We start from the raw sequence: 21,569 nt of genomic DNA, 5'->3' as shown, positions 1-21,569 counted from the left end.
ATGGGTAACTAGCTATATATTTTGGTGTAATAGATGAGGTACAAAACTCTTTTAGTAACCATAACATGGGATTATTTACAATAGTATTTTTGTGTATTAATGATATTTTCGTGAAATGCATGCTAATTAGTTCCCAATATTCCTTCCATTTTGCAGTGCATGCTAATTAGTTCCCAATATTCCTTCCATTTTGCAACATATGACTGATCTATTAGCAAAGTTATAACTTGTATAATAGAAGAGATAGCATATAAATTAAAGTCTGGAAATGATATGCCCCCTTGAGACCAACTATTAGTATGTTTCTTTAATGCAATCCTAGGTCTATTAGGTGCCCATAAGAAATTTAACATTTGTGAATTCAATTTCTTAATAATTATTTTTGTAGGTGGGAGTATTATTGATTGTATTATGTATAATATCTTCGGGAATATTATCATTTTAATAATTGTGAGTCTTTCTTCCATGGTAAAAAACATATTGTTCCAGCTATTGAAAAGATTTTGTATATTATGAAGGCAATTACTATAATTATTATGTATAGTGGATTTAATATCTTTAGTTAATATTATGCCTAAGTAAGTTATTTGACCTGAATTGGGTATATATTTGAGAAAATCATTAGTGAGAACATTTTTCCGTGCGTATATTGGTAATATTTTAGTTTTTTCTTCATTAAATATCAAAACAGAAATATTCTTGAAATCTGTCATCTTGTCAAATAATGACCGTATAGAAGAATTTGTTCCTGATGATGTAATTAGAACATCATCTGCAAAAAGTTGGATTTTAGATATTATATTTTCATCTATATCAAATCCATCTATATCATTGCTGTTTCTAATCAAATTAGCCCAAGGCTCCATTATTAAAGTAAATAATAATGGTGAAAGTGGACACCCTTGTTTTGTACCTTTTAATATGGGTATTTTTTGTGAGACATATGTTCCTATTTTAATGTAAGCCAATGCTCCTTTATATAGATGTTCAATTAAATTCACAAATGCATCAGAGAAATTTGTACATTTCAATAAGATAAACAAATAGTCCCAACTTACTGAGTCAAATGCTGAACCTATATCAAGACTAATGAGTGTCAAGTCTTTCTTTTTTTGTTTGCATAATCAATTAGCGTTAAAGTTCTCCTTATATTATCAAAAGTATTTCTATTTATAATAAAGCCTGTCTGATCTATATCTATTATACCTGGAATAATTGTCTTTAATCTGTCAGCAAATATATTCATGAACATTTTATAGTCAACATTAAGTAATGAAATAGGTCTATATGAAGTGCATCTGGTTGGGTCTTTATTGGGTTTCAAAATTGGTGAAATAAATGTGTATTGCCAGGATGGGGGAATTGATAACTCATTTTGAGCTGAAATGAAAACCTTATGTATTAATGAGTAAGTACTCTTAGGAAGAATTTTATAAATCTCTGGAATAATACCATCATTACCTGGTGCTTTGTTTGATTTAAGTTTATGTATTTGTGTGATAACCTCTGTATATGAAATATTTTTATCTATTAATTTAGTCTGTTGTTTATTAAGTTTTTTGTTCATGTTTGTAACTATAAAGTTCTTTATTTTGTCTTTAGAATCCATATTAATGTTATTATGGTTAATGTTAAGAAAGTGATTTCTAAATTCATCTAATATTTCTGGTAAACTAGAGACGTTCTTCTTTTTCCTTGGAGAAAATTTCTTTGATGTGATTTTGTTTATTCAGCCTTTTTGTTTAATTTTTAAGTCTATGTAAATATTTGGGACTTATTGAGTAAGACAAAAATTTATATTTCTCTAATGTTATTTTGACTTTGTGACTTAAAATTTCTTTGTATTTCTCATTTAATTTATTTATTTCCTCAATGACTTTTTTGTCCATAATATTTTCTTTATTACTATGTTTATATGAGTCTAATTTGTTTTGAATGTCTATTAATTCCTTGTCCCAAGATTCCTTTTATTATTATACCATCTGATACTTTGTCCATATAAATATGATTTTAGAGCATCCCAAATGTAAATAATGGAGACATCAGGTGTAGTGTTTAAGTCTAAGAAATGTTGCACCTCTGTAAGTATATAATCTTTATAATCCTTTAGTCGAGTTAAGTATGCTGGTATTCTTTTGATCTGAACATTATAAGTACTATTTACCATAAATTCAAAGACAATTGAATTATGATCTGATATAGGACATGAAATGATCTTAGAATTAATTAAGTCTGTTATCAGTTGGTTAGAAATAAAAACTCTATCTATTCTTGAATAAGTTTTATGTCTATTAGAAAAAAAAGTGTATGGTAATGATTTAGAATCTGTCTGATTATTAATATCATTCAAATGATATAAATTAATGAAATCCTTTAAATGTTTTGCATTAGATGTGATTTTCCTTTTTCCTATAGTAGTAGTATCTTTTTCATGCAGAATACAGTTAAAATCTCCTGCTAAAAAATATCTCCTATAGAAAATGATATAATCTTATTGAGATGGTGTTTCACTGTATTAGTGCCAATTCCTGGTATCCAGTATACATTAATTAATGTATATATTTTCCCATTAATCTGTATTGTAACCATACAGAACATTCCTTTATCATCTTTATAAGACTTAATAGTTTTAGGTATGGGCATATTTTTGTTCCATAAGATAGCCACTCCTCTTTTTTTCTGTGTGTGTTCTGAGCTAACCAAGACTGAATATTTATTAGTGGCTAATTTATCTATATCTTTTTTCAGGAGATGTGTTTCTTGAAGGAATATTAAATTGGCTCTATGCAGATTAATATATCTCATTAAACTTACCCTTTTACATGGGTTATTCAATCCATTAATGTTTAAAGAAATTCCTTTTAAAGTTACCATTTAACTTTTATAAACATATAAAACTTATAATCAGAGTAACATTTACTAAAATAAGTATTATTATGTCTCCTCCTTTAGGTGTTCTATTAATTATAGCTGTATTTAATGAAAACCTTATGGAATTTTGTGTAATTCTAACTTTTGTTTGTAGTGACAATGAGTTTATAAAATGTGATGTGGATGTCAAAACTATATACACATGATAATAATCAGGTGAAAATATTGTTTGGATCAAACAATGCATCCAGCCTGGAGTTAAGAACTCCAACTTCGAGTAGCAAATACCACTCAAGTTATCCCCCTATCCTAAGCAGCAGTACTCCAGCTACCACCGAATTAATTCAATACTAACTATTATTAACTAAAGTTAACCTCATTTAATTTGATTATCTAAGCAGCAGTACTCCAGCTACCACCGAATTAATTCAATACTAACTATTATTAACTAAAGTTAACCTCATTTAATTTGATTATCTATTATAGCAAGGCTTAAACAATTTATATAACAGCTTCATATAATCATATAAAACTTTTATAATCAACTAATATTGCTATGTACATCTATTATATATAATAAATTCATAATCACAATAGCATTCTAACACTCTTGAAAGTGGGAGCAGAGAAGAGAGAAAAAAAAAAAAAAAAGAATACCCATATGGTAGTTTAATAAAAATTTGTAATAATAAGTTCTTATTATATGTTTATGCTCATTTGAATTCAATAACATTTGTTATCTCAGGCTATTATGACTCAGACATTACTTACATTAGGGTATTCCCATTTTCTGTCATAGCAGTACTATTAGTGGCTTTAAAACTTTAAATTACATACACTAGAAGCTTCCTTCTTATACTTATTCTTACCATTTAAATAAAATGATTATTCACAATATATAAGTTAAAAGAACATACTACACAGCAATATTGATCCCTAGTTATACATAAATCATTGTGATGAAAGCCATCTGTATCTTATATATCTGCACTGCAGCTTCAAAATGTATCACATTACATTTTCTTCTGAAATATAATCATAATAATGCACATACATGTCTTTTAGTCAAGGCAAATGCATTATAACATTACATATCTCTAAATCATAAGCATCTATATGCATTAAAGTGCAGCAGTCATATAAGCTTTCAAAGACATATGTGCATGAGTTTTATCTTCTATGCCTTCTAAATTATCTCATTTGTTTACTATGGCATATTAAGTCATTTAAAATCATTATAACTTTTATATTTTATAAGTTACATCTTAAATAAGTAAATTATTATAAAGAAAAACTCACATTTTGTTGTCATAAAGTTCGTTTTTCATCACAATACCGCATTTACAGCAGTTCTACTTCCTGAAACAGTTTACTTCTTGAATTTGCGATGTCTGTGTGAAATCAGGGGTCAAAGTTCAAAATGGCTGCTTTCAGCTTCTCTGCGTGTTTTCTGGATGTTGAAGCTTTTAAAACGACTCGAGGACACTATTCACGAGGATACCCACAACCCAAATTGTCTCCCATAACATTCTGGTGGGAATTTTAATAAAAGTAAGTAACAGACATTCATTTTGTAGTACAAATGGATTTATGCAGTGTAAAACCTTCTCGAAGCACTTCACAAGTCATTGCAGTCTCTATGGCAGTGAAACCAAGCCTTCAATTGTTTAACATAAACATAACTTATTTTATATGCCCCATTTCATTTTCTCATTCAGAGTTTGTTACATATCCTTATCAGTATTATCAGAACCTTATTACCTTATAAGTAAGAGAGAAAAAAAAAAAAAAAAAAAGTACCTAGAAAGATATTTACTTGCTGTTTGTTTTAATAAAGTAAAACCTGAGACATATTACTTTCAACTGCTTTAGTTCTAGTCAACTGCACTTATATCATGACATATTATTTGATATCATGTATTTAAGCAATTTAATCATGGTATAATATATAGCAGTAATATTTAAACAGCATAAATAATTTTAAAGAGATAATAAATTATTTTTCCCCTTATTTCCTTCTTTTCATCCTTCCCCTCTCCCTGCCCTCCCCCGCGCTTCTCTAAATGTTTAGTTTAAAGAGAATGCCATTATTTAAAACAAGAAAATAAAGGAAATGTATCAAATTACTAACCTTAGGTCTCTTTGTCACAAAAGAGAAACAAGTTGATTCATATCAGGTTATTTGTTCCTCAGGAAGTTTAATTATTTATAAAACAAAATTCAGTTCTTGCACATTGAAATAACTTTGAACAAATCATTAAGATATTTGTGGTTTTCTTGTAAATGTAGTAACTGTAATTAAAGAGTTCAAAGAAATATAAAACATGTCATTTGTTTTTTAGTCTTTTTTGTTTCTCTGATGTCTTCCAAGAAGTTCCTGTTGCCATTCTCTTTAACGAAGGACTTGCCCATTTCATATCCTCTATTTTATCTAATATTTTATTTTTTTTAATATGTAGCAAAGCGGAGTCCAAGTCTTCAAAAAGTCTAGGGCCATCAGGTAAAAAGATTTTTAGTTTGGAAGGAAATAAAAGATGAGTTTTGAACTGTGCTTTCTTAAGCTCTCTTATTAATTTTTAAATGACTTTTCTTTTTGATATTACCAAAGAAGAATAGTCATTGTCAAAGTGCACAGTTGCTTCATTAATTTTTATAGGTGCTTTAGCCCATGCAGATTTTAATACCATCTCCTTGTCATAAGATGATAAAAATCTTACAATAACTGATCTAGGATACTTTTTATTTGTATTAGAATTAGATAAAGACCTATGGGCTCTTTCAATACCAAAAGAAAATGCCTCTGACAGATCAAAGTTTTGGGAAGCCAAGTATTTAAAAAAGATGTAATGTCATTACCTTCTATATTTTCCGGCAGTCCAAAAGTCCTTGTATTATTGCATCTGGATCTGTTTTCCAAGTCATCTAGTTTGGATTGAAGGTGTGTGTTTTGTTTCAATAAGAATTCAATGTTTATTTCTTCTTCCTTAATTCTGTTGTCCATATCATTAAGTGTCTCTTCTATACCTGTAATCTGAGCTTTCTGATGTTGTAGATCTTGGTGTAGCACATCCATTTGTTTTGTGGTTTTCTCTATAAAGTTATCAATTTTAACATCCAGTCTGTCCATTTTAGTTGTTAGTTGCTGAATAGTTGATAGTAAAGTCTGAAGCTCTTTCTTAATGCTGGAATCCTGGCTGTTAGCCTTGCTGGAACTCATTCTGAACAGAAGTGATGAGAGAAATTTCCAAAAAGATTTCTGACAGGAAAATTAGTTAAATTTTCTTTCTTTTTTAGATATTATTCAAGATACTGATATTCCAAACGTTATTAGAAAGAAAATTATTCCATTAGTTGAATTTTGAAGTAATAATTTCCTGTTAATGTAGTTATGTTGGTGGAGCTGAAGAAATCTGCTGCTATCCTGTGTTCATCCTTGGCCACGCCCTTGCTTAGGAATCTTTTGATAGTCATCATAGTATGAACTGTTGCTGTCTTCCCTTCTTGGGATATCCTGACTTCAGGTAGTCTACAGCTGGTCAGTTTCCAGAGCCGTACCCTTCCCCAGTGCTTTGGCTGAAGCCTTCTCATACAGATGTGAGCATATCTGGTACTTTCAATACACCACATTCTGCATCTTTGCAACCCCTCTTGTATCATTTAATGTCAGACATTGATGGACAGTCTGAGCCATTTGATATCTCTCCTCATTCTGCATCTTTGCAACCCCTCTTGTATCATTTAATGTCAGACATTGATGGACAGTCTGAGCCATTTGATATCTCTTTAAAAGTATTACCCATGTCTTTAGCACAGGTGGGATGGCATAATTGTAAGCCACGTAACTCAGCTGAACAAGCTAGTTTTTCTAACTTATTTATAAAACCAAATACAATTAACCTTACAGCATTTTCAATAATTTAATTAACATTTTAATACAGACATTATTCTTAGGAAGAGTAAACAATGGCCACTCAGCATTACAGGAAAACTTTGTACACCTGGCCATAAGTTACTCTAAAATGTGCAAGGTCTCTCAATAAACCCACCCCCACAATTAGAGCATGTATCCTTTGACCAGGATTCCAGTAATTATGTAATACTTGTTCCTGTGACTTGAAACTCTAATGTAATACCACCTGTCTGCATACTTGATCATTGTCAGATGACATTTATGAATTGTCAGCTAACCACACAGACCTCATGAGAGCTTCTTCACATAAGATCCAGTTAATAGTCAGCACACGTTATAGCTAAATAGAACCAGTTTCCCAAGGGGGCAAAGAATATCCTCTGCCCTCACAAAGATGAATATTAACATTAGTCTCAGACTTGCTATTCATTCCTAAAACCAAAACCCAGAAGTTTAATTGAATTAGCTCTGCTTAACACAAGTAGTATAACATTAAATTAATTACTTGAGAAACATGGCTACTTCAACAGGACCTAGATCTCATGCAGTTAAGATTCATGTCTTGGAGATAACTCTTTCATCCCACAGTTCATTCTAAACAATTTGTCTTAATAACAACTGGTCTGGAAACAGGATGAGGTGTAGTTTCTTTGGCCAAAAGAAACACCAGTATTTGAATCCATCTGGTATGTAGGAATAACCTAGTGACAACAAGGGGCCCAAACTGGTTGTTCTCACAAGTCAGCACAAGCAGTTAGAATAAATGAATTAACTGTAGAGATAATTGACTTTACATACTGCATACACCAGATCCACATTTGCATTACCCTAGAAACAACACTGTCTACCTAAATCAAAAATAAACAAGCACATTCATAATATAAGATTACTGTAAACTAGATGCCATCATGAACTCCCCAGAGGACACCACGATCCTCCAAGAGGGCCTGTCCCAAATAGCTGGTATCAAAACCACGGACTAAAACTAATTGCCAAGAAGTGTATAATTATATCCTTTGGCAGGCATAAGTCGCCTTGTAACTATAGTAGAATGTAAGGAGTTTTACTATCATGGGAATGTAAGTCTAAGCTTCTTAAGATCCTCATAAATGAATAACCTGCTAAGTACCTATGAACTCATTACTTCAGTACTGGAGTTAAGGCATTCCATTCAGATAAATCTGCACACCTGCTAAAGCCCTGTTGTATAACTATGCATTTAGCATAATCCATTGAAGTCAGTAGGAAATATTACTGTAACATATTACTTAAAACTTGAATAAATGTATTATGACTTTATTGCTGTGTTTCCCATGTCATCAGAACTACTAAAAATTCATCTAACCCTACCACATTTACACTACTTGCAAAAAACTGAAGACACATGTGCATGACCCCAAAACATTCCTGGCTACTTAAAACAAATTCACATATCCAAACCTACACAATAAAAAAAAAAAAGTATGTAAAACATAGACTGTATTCCGATTTACCCGAAATGAAAAAAAAAATAACTTCACATACTCTATAGACACAAAATATTCTCATACAATCCCCTGAAAATCCCTGGCCATTTAAATCAACCTCCTAGAAATGAAATTAATTTATATTTGAATGAAATCTATTAAAAGAATAAAATGGATACTTACTTCAACTAGTTAATCTAAAGATTGGATTAACAGCCAAGTGGATCCAAAGTAACCATTTAACTAAATGCTTAACTAAACTAACTACTCCTACCATACTTCTGACTAAAATGCATAAAAATGAAATGACACTACAAGAAAGAAAAAGATTAAGATTAAATTGACCTCATCTCTATAGAGCCAACAACTTCATTGGTAAAAAGTGTAAACAAGATTAAATTGACCTCATCTCTATAGAACCAACAACTTCATTCGTAAAAAGTGTAAACAAGATTAAATTGACCTCCTCTCTATAGAACTAACAACTTCATTCGTAAAAAGTGTAAACAAGTAAATGTCCAAACATATCCTTGTTCAGGCCATCTCTGGGTTATTCGTATTCAAAACATAAGGGCTAAAAACTACATATGAATGTAAGACTGGGCTTCAAATCCTCACAGATAAATTGCCTACTAAGTACCCATAACCTAAAGCCTTGCTCATTGAAAACATAAGTGGTTAACATAGCCAACTGAAGTCAGAGAATCACTGATCTAACATAAAACTACACAAGAGGAAACTGGACAAATGGTAGATGGTTTGTAAGGTGCATGAACTGTCTTGTGTTTTGGACTGTAGAATTAGGGAACTCTTGACTCATTCTCTGAACCATACCTCTCAACTGTCTCTCATTTCACTGAATGTTTATGATTTTGCCTCATATTTTTGGTCTGTTCCTAATAAGAACCATGTTTTTTTTCTAGCAATTTATTGAGGATTGCAGTCAGTAATTAATGACAGACATTTTAATCAGACTTAATATCCTTCGGAAAATGCATGCTAAAGCAAAAACTGTTGTTCTAGCAACTTTCTAAAAGTATAACAGTATTTAAAATCTGCCCCTAATTTTGAGCTTTTGTCCACATTATTGTTTGGCTTCGTTTCATGAGCTAAGAGGTTGAGAGAGACACCCTAAACCTACAAACAACATATTTCTTTTAATGTTCATCAGACCTCCATGTTTGACATGTAATTGTGCATTATATGTAGTATATACACATATACACATTTAATGAAGTTAGCTTTGAACACTGAATTTAATGCATTGTTGAAAAAGTAAAAAATTGCTTCTCAGTACATATATTAATTGCAAAATAACTGGTGTATTACACTATCAGACACACTGACTGTTTATTTCAAACATAATTTAGTATGAAATGTGAGATGTTCCAGACCTCTGACAGACAGAGCAATGGCTGATACGGTTATCCATGACTGGATTATCTGCTTGTAATTGCTGTTTAAGTGTGGCATGCTTGTAAAGCTGAATAAATAGTCAAGACATAAATATTTGCATACATTGTATTATGCTGTCATCGTCGCACACTGCATCAATGGATGCCTTGACAAATTAAACTTGCCAAGTGTAGAATTCCTGTTTTTGATGACTTTACTGAAAAAAATATTGCCTGTGAATACATAGTTCCCAAACTTGCACAACATGTTAGATGCTCTCACACACACACACACACACACACACACACACACACACACACACACACATTGTAGTTCATGCACTCATACCACAGTAGTGTGTGTGTGTGTGTGTGTGTGTGTGTGTGTGTGTGTGTGTGTGTGTGTGTGTGTGTGTGTGTGTGTGTGTGTGTGTGTATATTGTACCCATATATTGTATTCATATATCCATTTGTATAATACATGTATACAATATGCTTCCACATATACTTGTGTTTAACATAAATACATATGCTTTTTTTTTTTCTGGGGTCCCCGTTCTTCATCTGGACAACCAACCCAGTTTAGTTTAGTCAGGGAAAGCAGGCAAAGATGTCAGCAGAGGATTATGGCAAGCTACAAAGAACCAGTTGGCCAAGGTGTGCAAAGCCAAAGGACTGGTGCATGCCAACCTGACTAAAGAATAAATTATTTCAGCCTTAATTGCAGCTGCAGCATGGACCAGCAACCAGGAAGATAACCTGTTTGTTGATGGGGATGTGCAGTCATCAGAAACAGGACACTTCACCTTTTCCTCAGAAGACTTAAAAATCCATCTGGAATTAAAGAGACTTGAACTGGAGGCCAAACGTTTGGAATTAGAATCAGCAGAGATACAGCAGTGTTTGGAGGCTGAAGAAAATGAGAGCCTACTGCATTTGGAGTCCAAAGAAAATGAAAAACAGTGGCAACATGAGAGGGAGATGCTGACCCTTCGTCAGGGTCATAGAGATAATGGGGAAGGGAATAACCAAATCCCAGAAGCAATAAAGGTCAGTAACTTTCTTCCACAGTTTACGCAGGGTGATAATTTTGATAGTTTTATTCATATATTTGAAAGAGTATGTAAAAAGTATAATTTTGACCAAGGGCTCTGGGTACGGTTCCTGACTCCATTACTCCATGGTAAAGCTGTAATTGCTGTTTCTAAATTGTCTAATACTGATTGTTTAAACTACGACAAAGTTAAACAATATTTATTGGAATGTTTTAAGTTAACACCTGAAGCTTACAATAAAAAAGTTTCATGACAATAGACGCAAGGCAGATGAAAATGTATGTGATTATATTGCTGAGCTAAGCACTTATTTTCATAGGTGGATGAGTGGGTGTCAGATCACCACTTTTGAAAGGCTGGTGGACCTTTTCATGAGGGAACAAGCCCTTAGCATTTTGCCTGAGGACATGAGAATCTGGTTGGCAGACTGGGAATGTAACTTTGCAGATGAGCTGGGGAAAAAGGGGGATTTCTACTTAGCAAGCAGGACATCACTGTACAAGAAATGGATACCCAGTGTTGTACATGGATGTAAGGGAACCCATGGTGGGCAGCCTAAACCACCCCAACAGAGTCCACCAGTAACAGAGGAAGCCACTTGTTCAGGTACATGGCTGGGATCAAAGTTTAGATGTTTTAAATGTAACCAGAGGGGCAATGTAGCATACAAATGTCCACTGAGGCAAGGGGGTAACAAAGGTGGGTTGCTAACAAGTGGGAATAATAACATTATGCCAGTGGTAAATTGTCTGGCAGCAACAGGGGGACCAGACTATCACCAGAGTTTATATCTTGTCTTAGTGGATGGAAAATAGGCCACTGCTAAGAGAGATACACCCTCTGACATAATCATTATGAAGCCTGCAGTGGCTAAAGAGGAGCAGTACTTGCTTGGGAAGTCCACTCCAGTCAGAGTTTTAGGAGGGACCTTATTCCCAATGCCTTTAGCCAGGATTCACCATGATTGAGAGAGTGAAAAAGGAAGGAAACAAGAAGGTGTCTTTGAGATATCCCTGCAGATGTCCTGATAGGGAATGATTTTGATAATGCAGTACCTTGTGTGCATGCAGTTACATGTAGTCAGGGTGGAGACAGGCATGTGGGGCTGGTAGCTTGGGGGAGACCCAGACAGATCCCACACCTGAAGCCATGGCTGGTCAGGTGGCTATTTCAGGGAGGGAGCTACCCTGTAGCAGTGAGCCTGAAGGTGAGCCACAGCTGCTGGTAGGTACTGATGTTCCCTTGGATAGAGTGACTGCAAGGGCAGAAGTGAGTGGTAGTACCCAGGCTGACAGTGAGGCACCGTTGTCAGAAGATACCAGACTTCTATGGAAGGGGAGCTGGGAAGGGTCACAAAGATACAGTTGAGACAGGCTCAGCTCTCAGACCCTACATTATGAGGCTTGCGGGAGGCAGCTAGGAAGGACCTAATTCTCAAGGAAAAGGGGAGCCTATATACTGGAACAAAGGGTTACTGTATAGAGAATGTGCCCCCCGAGGGAGGCTAGAGGGTGAGGTAATACAGCAGTTGGTAGTGCTCAGAGCCTACCATCTGACACTTCTAGCCATAGCCCATGACATTCCTTTTGCAGGTCATATGGGCTTAAAGCATATCAAGAGACATATTATGTAGCACTTTTATTGGCCTGGGATTGCAAGGGATGTAACAAGATAGTGCAGGACCTGTGAGCAGTGCCAAAAGGTAGGCAAGGCAGGAGACAAGGTCAAAGCTCCTTTGACACCTTTGTTTGTGATTAAGGAGCCATTTTAGAGAGTAGCTATGGATATTGTTGGGCCTCTGAGTATCCCAAGTTTCAAAGAAAGAAGTATTTCCTGCTGGTAGTAGATTATGCTACTACATACCCTGAGGCAGTGGCTCTGTCCTCCTTCAAGGCAGAGATGGTAACAAATGCTTTGTCAGAGTTTTTCAGCAGTGTGGGTTTCCCGAGAGAAATGCTGACTGACAAAGGTGCCAATTTCATGTCAAACCTGCTGGCTTGTCTGTGGGAGCGCTGTGTGGTAAAGCACTTAAAGATAAGCCCCTACCACCCGTAGACTAACAGTCTTGTGCAGAGGTTAAACTCTACACTAAAGACCAAGCTACAGGCATTTGCAGACCAGTTTAAGAGAAAGTGGGACAAATATTTGCCCCATCTGCTGTTTTCATACAGAGAGGTACCCCAGGAATCCACAAGTTTTTCACCCTTTGAGACTTGTTGTATGGTCATTTGGATTTGATTTGGGATGAGTGAGAGGGTGAGTGTGAATCCCTCAAGGAGTCTGTTGTGGCATATATCCTAAACCTCAGGACAATGCTTAGTGAGCTTATGGGCTTGGCCCAAGAGAACCTGGCAGGAGCCCAACAGCAAAAAAAAGGTCTGGTGTGACAGGAATGCTTGAGCACAAAAGTATGCTGTGGGACAGCAGGTTATGGTGCTCATTTCCGTCAGACACAATAAGCCACGGGCAGCTTGGGAGAGACCCTTCAAAGTGGTAAGGAAGGTCAGTGATGTTAACTACAAGGTAAACCTGCTAGGCAGGAGGCAGGAGCACAAATTGTACCATGTTAACATGATGAAGCTTTACCATCCATGATAGGGAGGCCCTGGTGCTGAGTATGTGCAGTGGATGTCTGAGGGGGATATATGGCACATCAAGCCGGCCAGCAAAATGCCAAGTTCTTAAGGTGGAGCTTAGGGTTGCAGGCATATGATATGTGCAGCACCGTAGTGGGGTCAGCAATCCCAATGCAGATGGGCTTTCAAGACAGGGTATGGGTTAATGTATTCTCAGATAGGATGCTTTCATCAAGCAATGTTCCTCCAGGGTCACTTGAAAAACTAGCTTGAGTCTTCAAAGTAGGGAGAGATGTGATGATGTGAGGTAGTGCCAGCTGTGCCAGGAGAAGTAGGGCAGTGGATGTGTAACATATGCCAGCATAGCTAGCTGGAGTTTTGTAAAGAATTGTATGTCAAGCTGATGTATACAGATGATTGTGCTGAAAATGTACTAACAGTGGGTCCTGCTGGATAGAAAAGAAATGCACCTGTATGTCAGACTGTATTGTAACTGTTGAAATGAATATATTATAACAGAATACTGGAAGAGAAGAGGTTAATCTCAGTCCAGCTAACTTTGAAAACAGTCTGAAATTAAATTACTTGGTTTTGGCCATAAAAATTGTGTCTTACAGTTCTGACTGCAGCCAGAGACAAAATGTCTATGAAAACCAGGACTAGGAATCCTACTGTATTGCAGTGTATTGTCCTTAGAGGTGTGAACTAATTGCTACCCTTTAAGGGTAGAAGTTTTTGAAATGGTTTTATAGCTTCCAGATGCTGTAACACATCATAATACATCTTAGCAAAGCTCTATGTGTGCGTATTATGACACATATCTGCTAGATTCTGGTTAATTTTCTAGTAAAGGGGGTAATGTGGGAATCAGAAGGCAGGTGACTAGATGTATGTGATGTCATTCTGTAATCCAGCACTGAAATGATGTTTTAATACTAGATGAGAAAAAAGTCTCAGGGCAGTCTGTTTTTCAAACCTGACAAAGGACCACTCACCTAATTCATCTTGCCTTACTTTAGTAAGTAACAAGGGTATATAAATTCTTTAGATCAGTCAGGAAAATATAGTGAGATTAGTCAAGTACTGTTTTTCCTGTATCTGTGTGAATCTATCCATTGGGGTTATTTTTAATATTTCCTGTAATTGAAACTCTGGTGTTTATTGTAAATAGGTATTTAGTATTTTCATGCTCTTTTACTATTTATTATTAAATATATTTAAACTTTTCATTGTGGCTGGTCTTTTAGAGAACATTTTAACCTAAACTTTTCATTGTGGCTGGTCTTTTAGAGAACATTTTAACCTTTGAGAGTACGTATATTTATTTGTTGACAACTGTGGTCACTCCTGAAAGCCTTCCTGCATTGGTCAAATACTACCATTTGTATTGGTATTCATTTTACTTGGTATAATTTGGTATTCCTGGTAAGAGCCTTAGAGTAGCTGGCTTTGGAGTGTTCTGGTGGTAGTATCCACCTTATAGTCTGGGCAGTGAGGGCATAGCTGGTAAATCTGTACCAGCTTTTCCCAGGTGTGTGTGTGTGTGTGTGTGTGTGTGTGTGTGTGTGTGTGTGTGTGTGTGTGTGTGTGTGTGTGTGTGAAAATCAAATCTCAGAGTGTGTGTGTTAGCTACTTGGAGCAGGGACACAGAGCACTAGTTTCACACCGAGGGTGGTGGAAGACTTGGCTTGGAACACTCGGCTGAGGACTCAACTCTACAGCTGTATCAGCGGAGAGTCTTATTTGGGGCCTGGAGAGAGAGGGGGTAACCAGCCCCAGGACTGAGTGTGTTCCCTGTGTGCTCTTAAGGGAAATTGTGCTTAGTGCAGAGAGCTGCATCTGGAAATAATGTGTGTATCGATTTTTGTTCCAAGTGAACATCCCTCACTGGTGTCAGTGGTGAGATTTGAGGCTCCTTGATTACTGGCTCAGAGGAAGGACGTCACAAGAAGTTCATCAAGACCTGTATCAGTCTAAAATAGCAGTGATAAAACATATACCTGACTTTATTATGAGGCTGTACCAAGTAATGGGAAACTAGGTCATGTTAAATAAAGTTTCTACTTCTCTGGGTATCTGAAGACAGTGCTGTACAAAAATGCTTTTTTTTTCTTAAATGATGTGTTTCAGAGAAATAATGTTTTTTTTCCTAGAGAGGGAGAGAAATGGTTAAAGATGAGGAGTGTTCTCCGACAAAAAATTCTGAAACCCAAGGATGTAGCCATCTACTCAGAAGATGTTAATGATGTTGTTGCTGATTTACTGAAAAGGATTTATACTCTCAGAAGTAAGGAAGATGATGGTGAGACAGTCAACAATGTCAACGACCTCTTCTTTAAGTATGCAATGGAAGGTAAGAAATGCTTTGAAGTGAAGGTAAGAAATGCTTTGAAACAAATGTGAGTAAGGTAAAGAAAAAGAATATCCATTGCCTAAGCTATAACTGATTGTTGGAATGTCAAAGGTCAGCAGTATCAATCAGTAATGTTTCTTAAGCTGATGTAGAATTCAGAACAAAATAAAAATGAAAATAATTTTCATGCAGGACATAAGCATTTTCTGGTGGAAGCCAGTATTACAGCTCTGGTTTCACAGTCTGACTTTAAAACCCACTCCAGTCATAACTACGCTTTGACAAGTATGAAGGTTACAGGGGTTACAGAAGTATAATAGTTTCATACATGCAGATCTAAATCACTATCTTGGGTGACTGAGAAGACTGAAAGCTTTCATATACCTTCTCTGACTATTCTGGAAATTATTTGGGATATTTACAGACACCATAGTGTTTATGATACAGTTAGGCCAATTTGGCTTCATTGGCCTGGACATTGCCACAAAGACTGAAAAAGTAAAAAATAAATAAACAAATAAATAAAATAAAAAGTCATAAACCTTCAGAAGTCATGTAGTTGAAACTCTGGTATGTCCTCAAGAGGTCATTTGCATATATCCCATGGGTCCCCACTACAGGAAGCTTAATGTTTTACACAGTGAAGACTCTAGACTGTCTGGGTCTTTCTTGCAGTTTTTTGTTCAGACTCAGAGCAGACTTTAAGAATGTAAGCATTCTGTAGGAACTATGCAAGTGTTTTAGGTTTCCAAGTTCTGCCTAATAAGCAGTACTGCAGACATTGGTTTTATACAATGGTGGAGAGAGCCATAATAAGATGGCAGTGTATAACATTTTCATGTGCTGTAGAAGAAGTGAATTATTATACATTAGGTACATAACCAGGTAACCAGCATTTGTAAGAGCTTTCCTTTGTTCGGCCACACTGAGCTCTGACTTGTTTGTCCCTTTAGTTGCTTTTACTCATTTCCCCTTCTTTGTCTCTTTCTTCATCTATCTAGCCCTCTTTCTTTTCCTACCCTGCATTGCTGACATGGATGTTTTTTTCCATGAGTGGGATGGAGTAACCTTTATGAAAGGATCATTGTTCTGGCATTGGGAACATGGAATGATAGCCTCAGGTTGAAAAGGCTGTCAGCCTGACAAATATTTGGTGCCAGTGTGATTTTTACTTTATGCCTACCTCTAACCAACCTGTCCTGCCATGTACCAGATATCTGTACATTTGCCACAATACATAATATGGAGCTCATACTCACTATCTCGAATTATCATAATGGTTATTCCTGTCACTGGACTCTGTTAATGACTATTTTAACAATCACACACCATCACATTAAGGAAGGAGAATTTAATTCTGGACCCTCTTCAACTCCTCACATACCAGCCCTACAGTACCCTATGCCACTAGCCAATGTAGTGCTACTGATGTTGCAGTCAGGCACCTTGCACTGGTGCAGGTCGGTCATTGAATACTTTGTTATAGAAATAGTCTGCAAGTTTGTACTGGAGTGTGAAAAAATATTTTGGTTTATTTTGATTACACTTTGAGAAATAGCCGATTCACATTTTGGGGAACTTTTGAAAATGAGTATTCGAAGTTTTGGGCCAATATAAGAAATTGCCAAGCTTCCCAAATGTAAACTATACTATGCATTTCTGACAGTACCTGGTGTCTTGCTTAAATGTGATTTTGTGGATTATATGTAAAGTATACATTTTGTTATAAAGATGTTAACATGAAAGCCATCATTTTTTCATGCAAAACTTTTCATATTTATGAAGTGCTTAGAAACAATGCATATGTTGTTCTTGTGGGTCTGAAATGATAAAAAATCATTATTATTCTGTATCTGAAATGATAAAAATTCTCTAACTCTCCAAATTTTCACCACTCTGTTCTTCATACTAATACCTCATGAATGCAGGTATGAAGTATACTCATGCCAGAGGCTAAGATGGCTGAATGGTAACACCCACTGTTAACAACTATGCAGCAGACTTCATTAAAACATAGGAAACATTAAAATCAAAGCATTTTTTTTCCTCTGGCAATATTACTTCAATTTAATCTAAGATTTTATGAAAAAAGTCTGGAGATTTACAGAATTATTCCTGTCAAAAATTATCTAAGTGTTTTACTTTGTGAAGTATAGATATGGGTTCCTCAATGTTTTCTCCCTCAGGTGTCTCCTTGAAGAAGGATCTGCAGCAAGTTATGTCCTCATTACAGGAACTTTCATTCAAAAATGATAACTTCCAGAAGAAACTGGAAAACCTACGGGAAGACAGTTTTAAAACAAATGTATGGGATGATACAGAAACAAGACTCCAAAAAAATGACATTGAAAGAGCACTAAAATGTTGAATGGAGATTGAAGGAGGATGAACTACAATCAGATTTTTTTCTTAAACAAAATGTCTGGTTAGTAAACACAGTAGAAGAACTAGAAAATGAAAGAAGATGTAACATAAGAATTTTTGGCTTGCTAAAGAAAATATGACATGATCACTTTTCTGTCTACTTGGATTCCTACATTTTTAAATCTTCAGAAAGGTCTCTTATTTGGTTTTGAAAGAACTCATTGTTCAGTAGGTTAGCCATTCTCACTAAACTCTCATTCTCCACCAGGGCAGTATTTATGTCCTATATAGATAAAGACCTAGTATAAAAGTCAGCCTGCGCTAAATTTCCATGAAGACTTGGTGAAAATATAAACAGATTTGATAAAAAAATATGCAACCAAGACTTTGGAGAAATCAAAAATGTTGTAATAAAGCTTTTAAATGAAAACAATATGAAAAATCAACATGGATTGATGCTACTAATAAGAAACAGAACTCAACCTTCAAATTCAGCCTCAAGAGGAAAAACTAGATGCACACTAATATTGTTTTTCTATGTTTTACATTTCCTCTAAGTTGAATCTTGAAAGAATGGGAAAACAAAATGTAGGAAACTGAAACAGTTCATTGTTTTTATTTCATACCTTATTAATAAATTTTACAGGAAACTTAAGGGTAAGGCTATTTACAAACTAATTAATTTAATTGTAGAATTCATATGAATACAGTCTCAGACTCTTCAAATAAATCACACTTCTTTTCAGTTATCTCTAAAATATTTGTAACATGTTTCCATGTATTTTAATACTGACGTTAAAACGTTTTCTTTGTAGTGCTTACTTCATCTTTTACTTTATTTTATTTATCTTTTATTTTGTTTGTATAAATGAATTGGACTCGCATTTTAAAGAGGGAGTTTGCCTTCATGAACTTACTGTGATCAAATAGTGTTATATCAAATGTGCACATTTCTCCCCTCAAAATTTTAGTGGTTCCTAAACAATGCTAGTTTAACATGTTTTTTTCTTTCCCTTCTCTGCTCTTGTACTAATTCTAGTAGGTTTGAAACTGCACTGTTGTTTACAAATACTGATGCTGTTGATTGGGTCTGTATTATACTGCTTTTTTTCTTAACCACTCAGTTTACTAACCATTGTTTGCTTGAGCTTCCTGCTAGCAGCATGAGCAGTGTAAGAGATGTACTGCTTTGTTCAGCAGGTTTCCTCAGCATTGTTTTATAGTTTTGCATGTGCTAAACATGCACTAGTGAAGTAAAGGCTTTCTAGTGTAGGTGTGATTGAGAGGAAGGGGAAAAGAAAAAAATGTAGAATTATACTACTTTTAGTCTTTTCTTCAGAGTTCAGATGATTGAATGGTTCCTTCTGCTATTTAAGCCATACTTTCTCTGTCTACTGTATATTTAAATAGATGGGGCACATTTAAAGAGGCTGTACATCAATCCAATTAGCTCAAAATAATCACTTGAAAATGGCATTTCTCAGCATTTAATATAGTGTAATGTCCATGTGTAGGGGGATGGTTAGTTTACTTTTTGAGCAGCAGACTTGTCCACATTGTACTTTCATGCACAGGAACTGGACTGCTGCATTCCTTTCTTTGACTATGGTGTTTTGCCTGTCTGTTTCGGTTTGATCCTTTAGCATATGAGTTAACGCCTTCATATGCAGATATAAGAACCAGGTCATATTGGAGGAGAGTATTCTGCGCCATCTTAGTGATATTAGACTTAATGTGCAGACTAATGCTTTGTCACAGCATATTCAAAAGTATCCTGCACATAAATTTTACTTCCTAGACTTGGAAAGAGTGCTAGATAATATAAGAGGCAGAGATCTATCAAAGAAAACTGAAGTCTTGGAAACTCACTGGATAGCTGATCTACAGGCAGACAGAAGCCCTGGTCTTAATGGAGCAGTGCCTTTAAAACCTATATTGAAAAGCAGGAAGCTCAGGAAATGACTTGACTTGAGATTGGATTAGCAACAATATAAAAAATAGAGGTGTTTTAGTGTGAAGAGGATCTGATGAAGGCATAGCTTAAAAAGCATTCATCCTGTTTGTTTGTAAGGATTTACAGTACACCCTGTTGTTTGAAGGATTTTATTTGTTCTTTTAAATTTTGCTGGTTTTACTGTGATTTTATCTGCTGAACACGCATTCTACTCTCTCTCTTTGTGGTGATATTGCAGCACTTGTGTTTAATCTTCAGTCATTGTTTTAACACTGCAGTCTAAAGTGGTTAGTGTTTTTTGTTGGTTTATTTTATGGATTATGTAAAAGTTCTGTGATCTGTCATCAAACATGACTAATTGTAACTTTGGAATCTCTTTGGATAGGGCTTCGTTAATGTGGGAAGTACTTTAAAGCATCCCCTCTCTTTTTGGCTTTGTTCTATTTCAGTATATTATAGACTCATAGGTTCATAGGTGTTTACCAGGTTAATGACCACAAGGTCCTTTTTAAGCGTAGTCATGTATCCCCAAATCTCTGACAAGTTTTGATACCCTTGACGAGTGTAAGCAAGGGTTTGGGAGATGAAACATTTACAGGTTGCCTGTGTCCATTAGAGACTCAGGTGCCAAATCAGGGATGAATTTCCTGTTCCCCATACAATTGTTGAATTGGGTTAGGGAGGAACTCTGCTTCACATGGATGGGGAGCCTGTTCCATAGACAGGGTAGTCTCTGGGGTACATGTATCTGTCTCTCCAGCAGGTCCTATTTATATCACAAGTAAGGTTTAAATCATTATTATGAGTAATTCTGGTGCTGTTTATTTTGTGGATATGCAGGAGGTCCGTCAGAGTGGGGTCTGACAATGCCCTCTATGCCAGGCATAGATCTCCCCTAAAAAGTCTGTAGGAGACAGAATACAGGGATAGGGCCTTGAGGCAGTCTGCATAGAACATTTTACTTATGTCCTGTATTCTTTTAGTGATGAACCTCTGTTGACATTCCAATTGTTGGATATGCCTAGTTAGGTGCATACCAAAGGTGGTATTGTACTCAATGATAGGTCTGATGAATGCTGAATACAGTGGAACAATGACTTCTTTGAACTTAGATGCTATACCTTTGTTTATTAGTTGCACAACATAGAATGATTTCCTCACTACTGTAGACACGTGATGGCCAAAGGCTAGGTTACTATCTGTGTGTGTCCCTAAGTCCCTGACTACCGTGTCGACTGTAAGGGGTGTGTTGTCAATATGATAGTCACCAGGGATGGATGACTCAAAAAAAGGATACCATTATATATTTCTTGGCCTTTAGTTTTAGTCCATGGCTCTGACACCAGTTGTTTGTCTGTGTCAGCCCCTCCTAGAAAACATTTGTATCAGTGTGGGATTCAATGACAGCTCCTAATTTGCAATCATCTGCAAACTTAGTCAGCCAGAGACCACTGACTTTGGCCTTGACTTCAGAAGTAAATGCCAAAAAGGAGCAGTCCAAGGACTGATCCCTGAGGGACTCCACTTGTGAATGGCCTGTTTGTAGACGTGGCTCATCAATTATAACTTCCTGGGCCCTGTCTGTGAGCCAGTTGGCTATCCACCGGCTGACATACGAGTTTATAC

The 21,569-nt window shown here is 35.7% G+C and overlaps 1 protein-coding gene across 1 annotated transcript in view; it reads left to right on the top strand.

Moving 5' to 3' along the window:
* Positions 1-21,569, top strand: part of LOC122807189 (cytochrome P450 27C1-like) — a 413,262-nt gene that overhangs the window by 76,041 nt on the left and 315,652 nt on the right. Inside the window, exon 3 of the mRNA XM_044078238.1 lies at positions 15,426-15,625. Coding sequence (XP_043934173.1) covers positions 15,426-15,625 — 200 coding nt within the window. The remainder of the gene's footprint in view (positions 1-15,425; positions 15,626-21,569) is intronic.

This window comes from Protopterus annectens, chromosome 7.part0, assembly GCF_019279795.1.
Source record: "Protopterus annectens isolate FY-2018-M chromosome 7.part0, PAN1.0, whole genome shotgun sequence".
NCBI classification, from domain to species: Eukaryota; Metazoa; Chordata; order Ceratodontiformes; family Protopteridae; genus Protopterus; species Protopterus annectens.
Note: the sequence above shows the minus strand (reverse complement) of the source record. Positions and strands in the feature narration are given on the sequence as shown.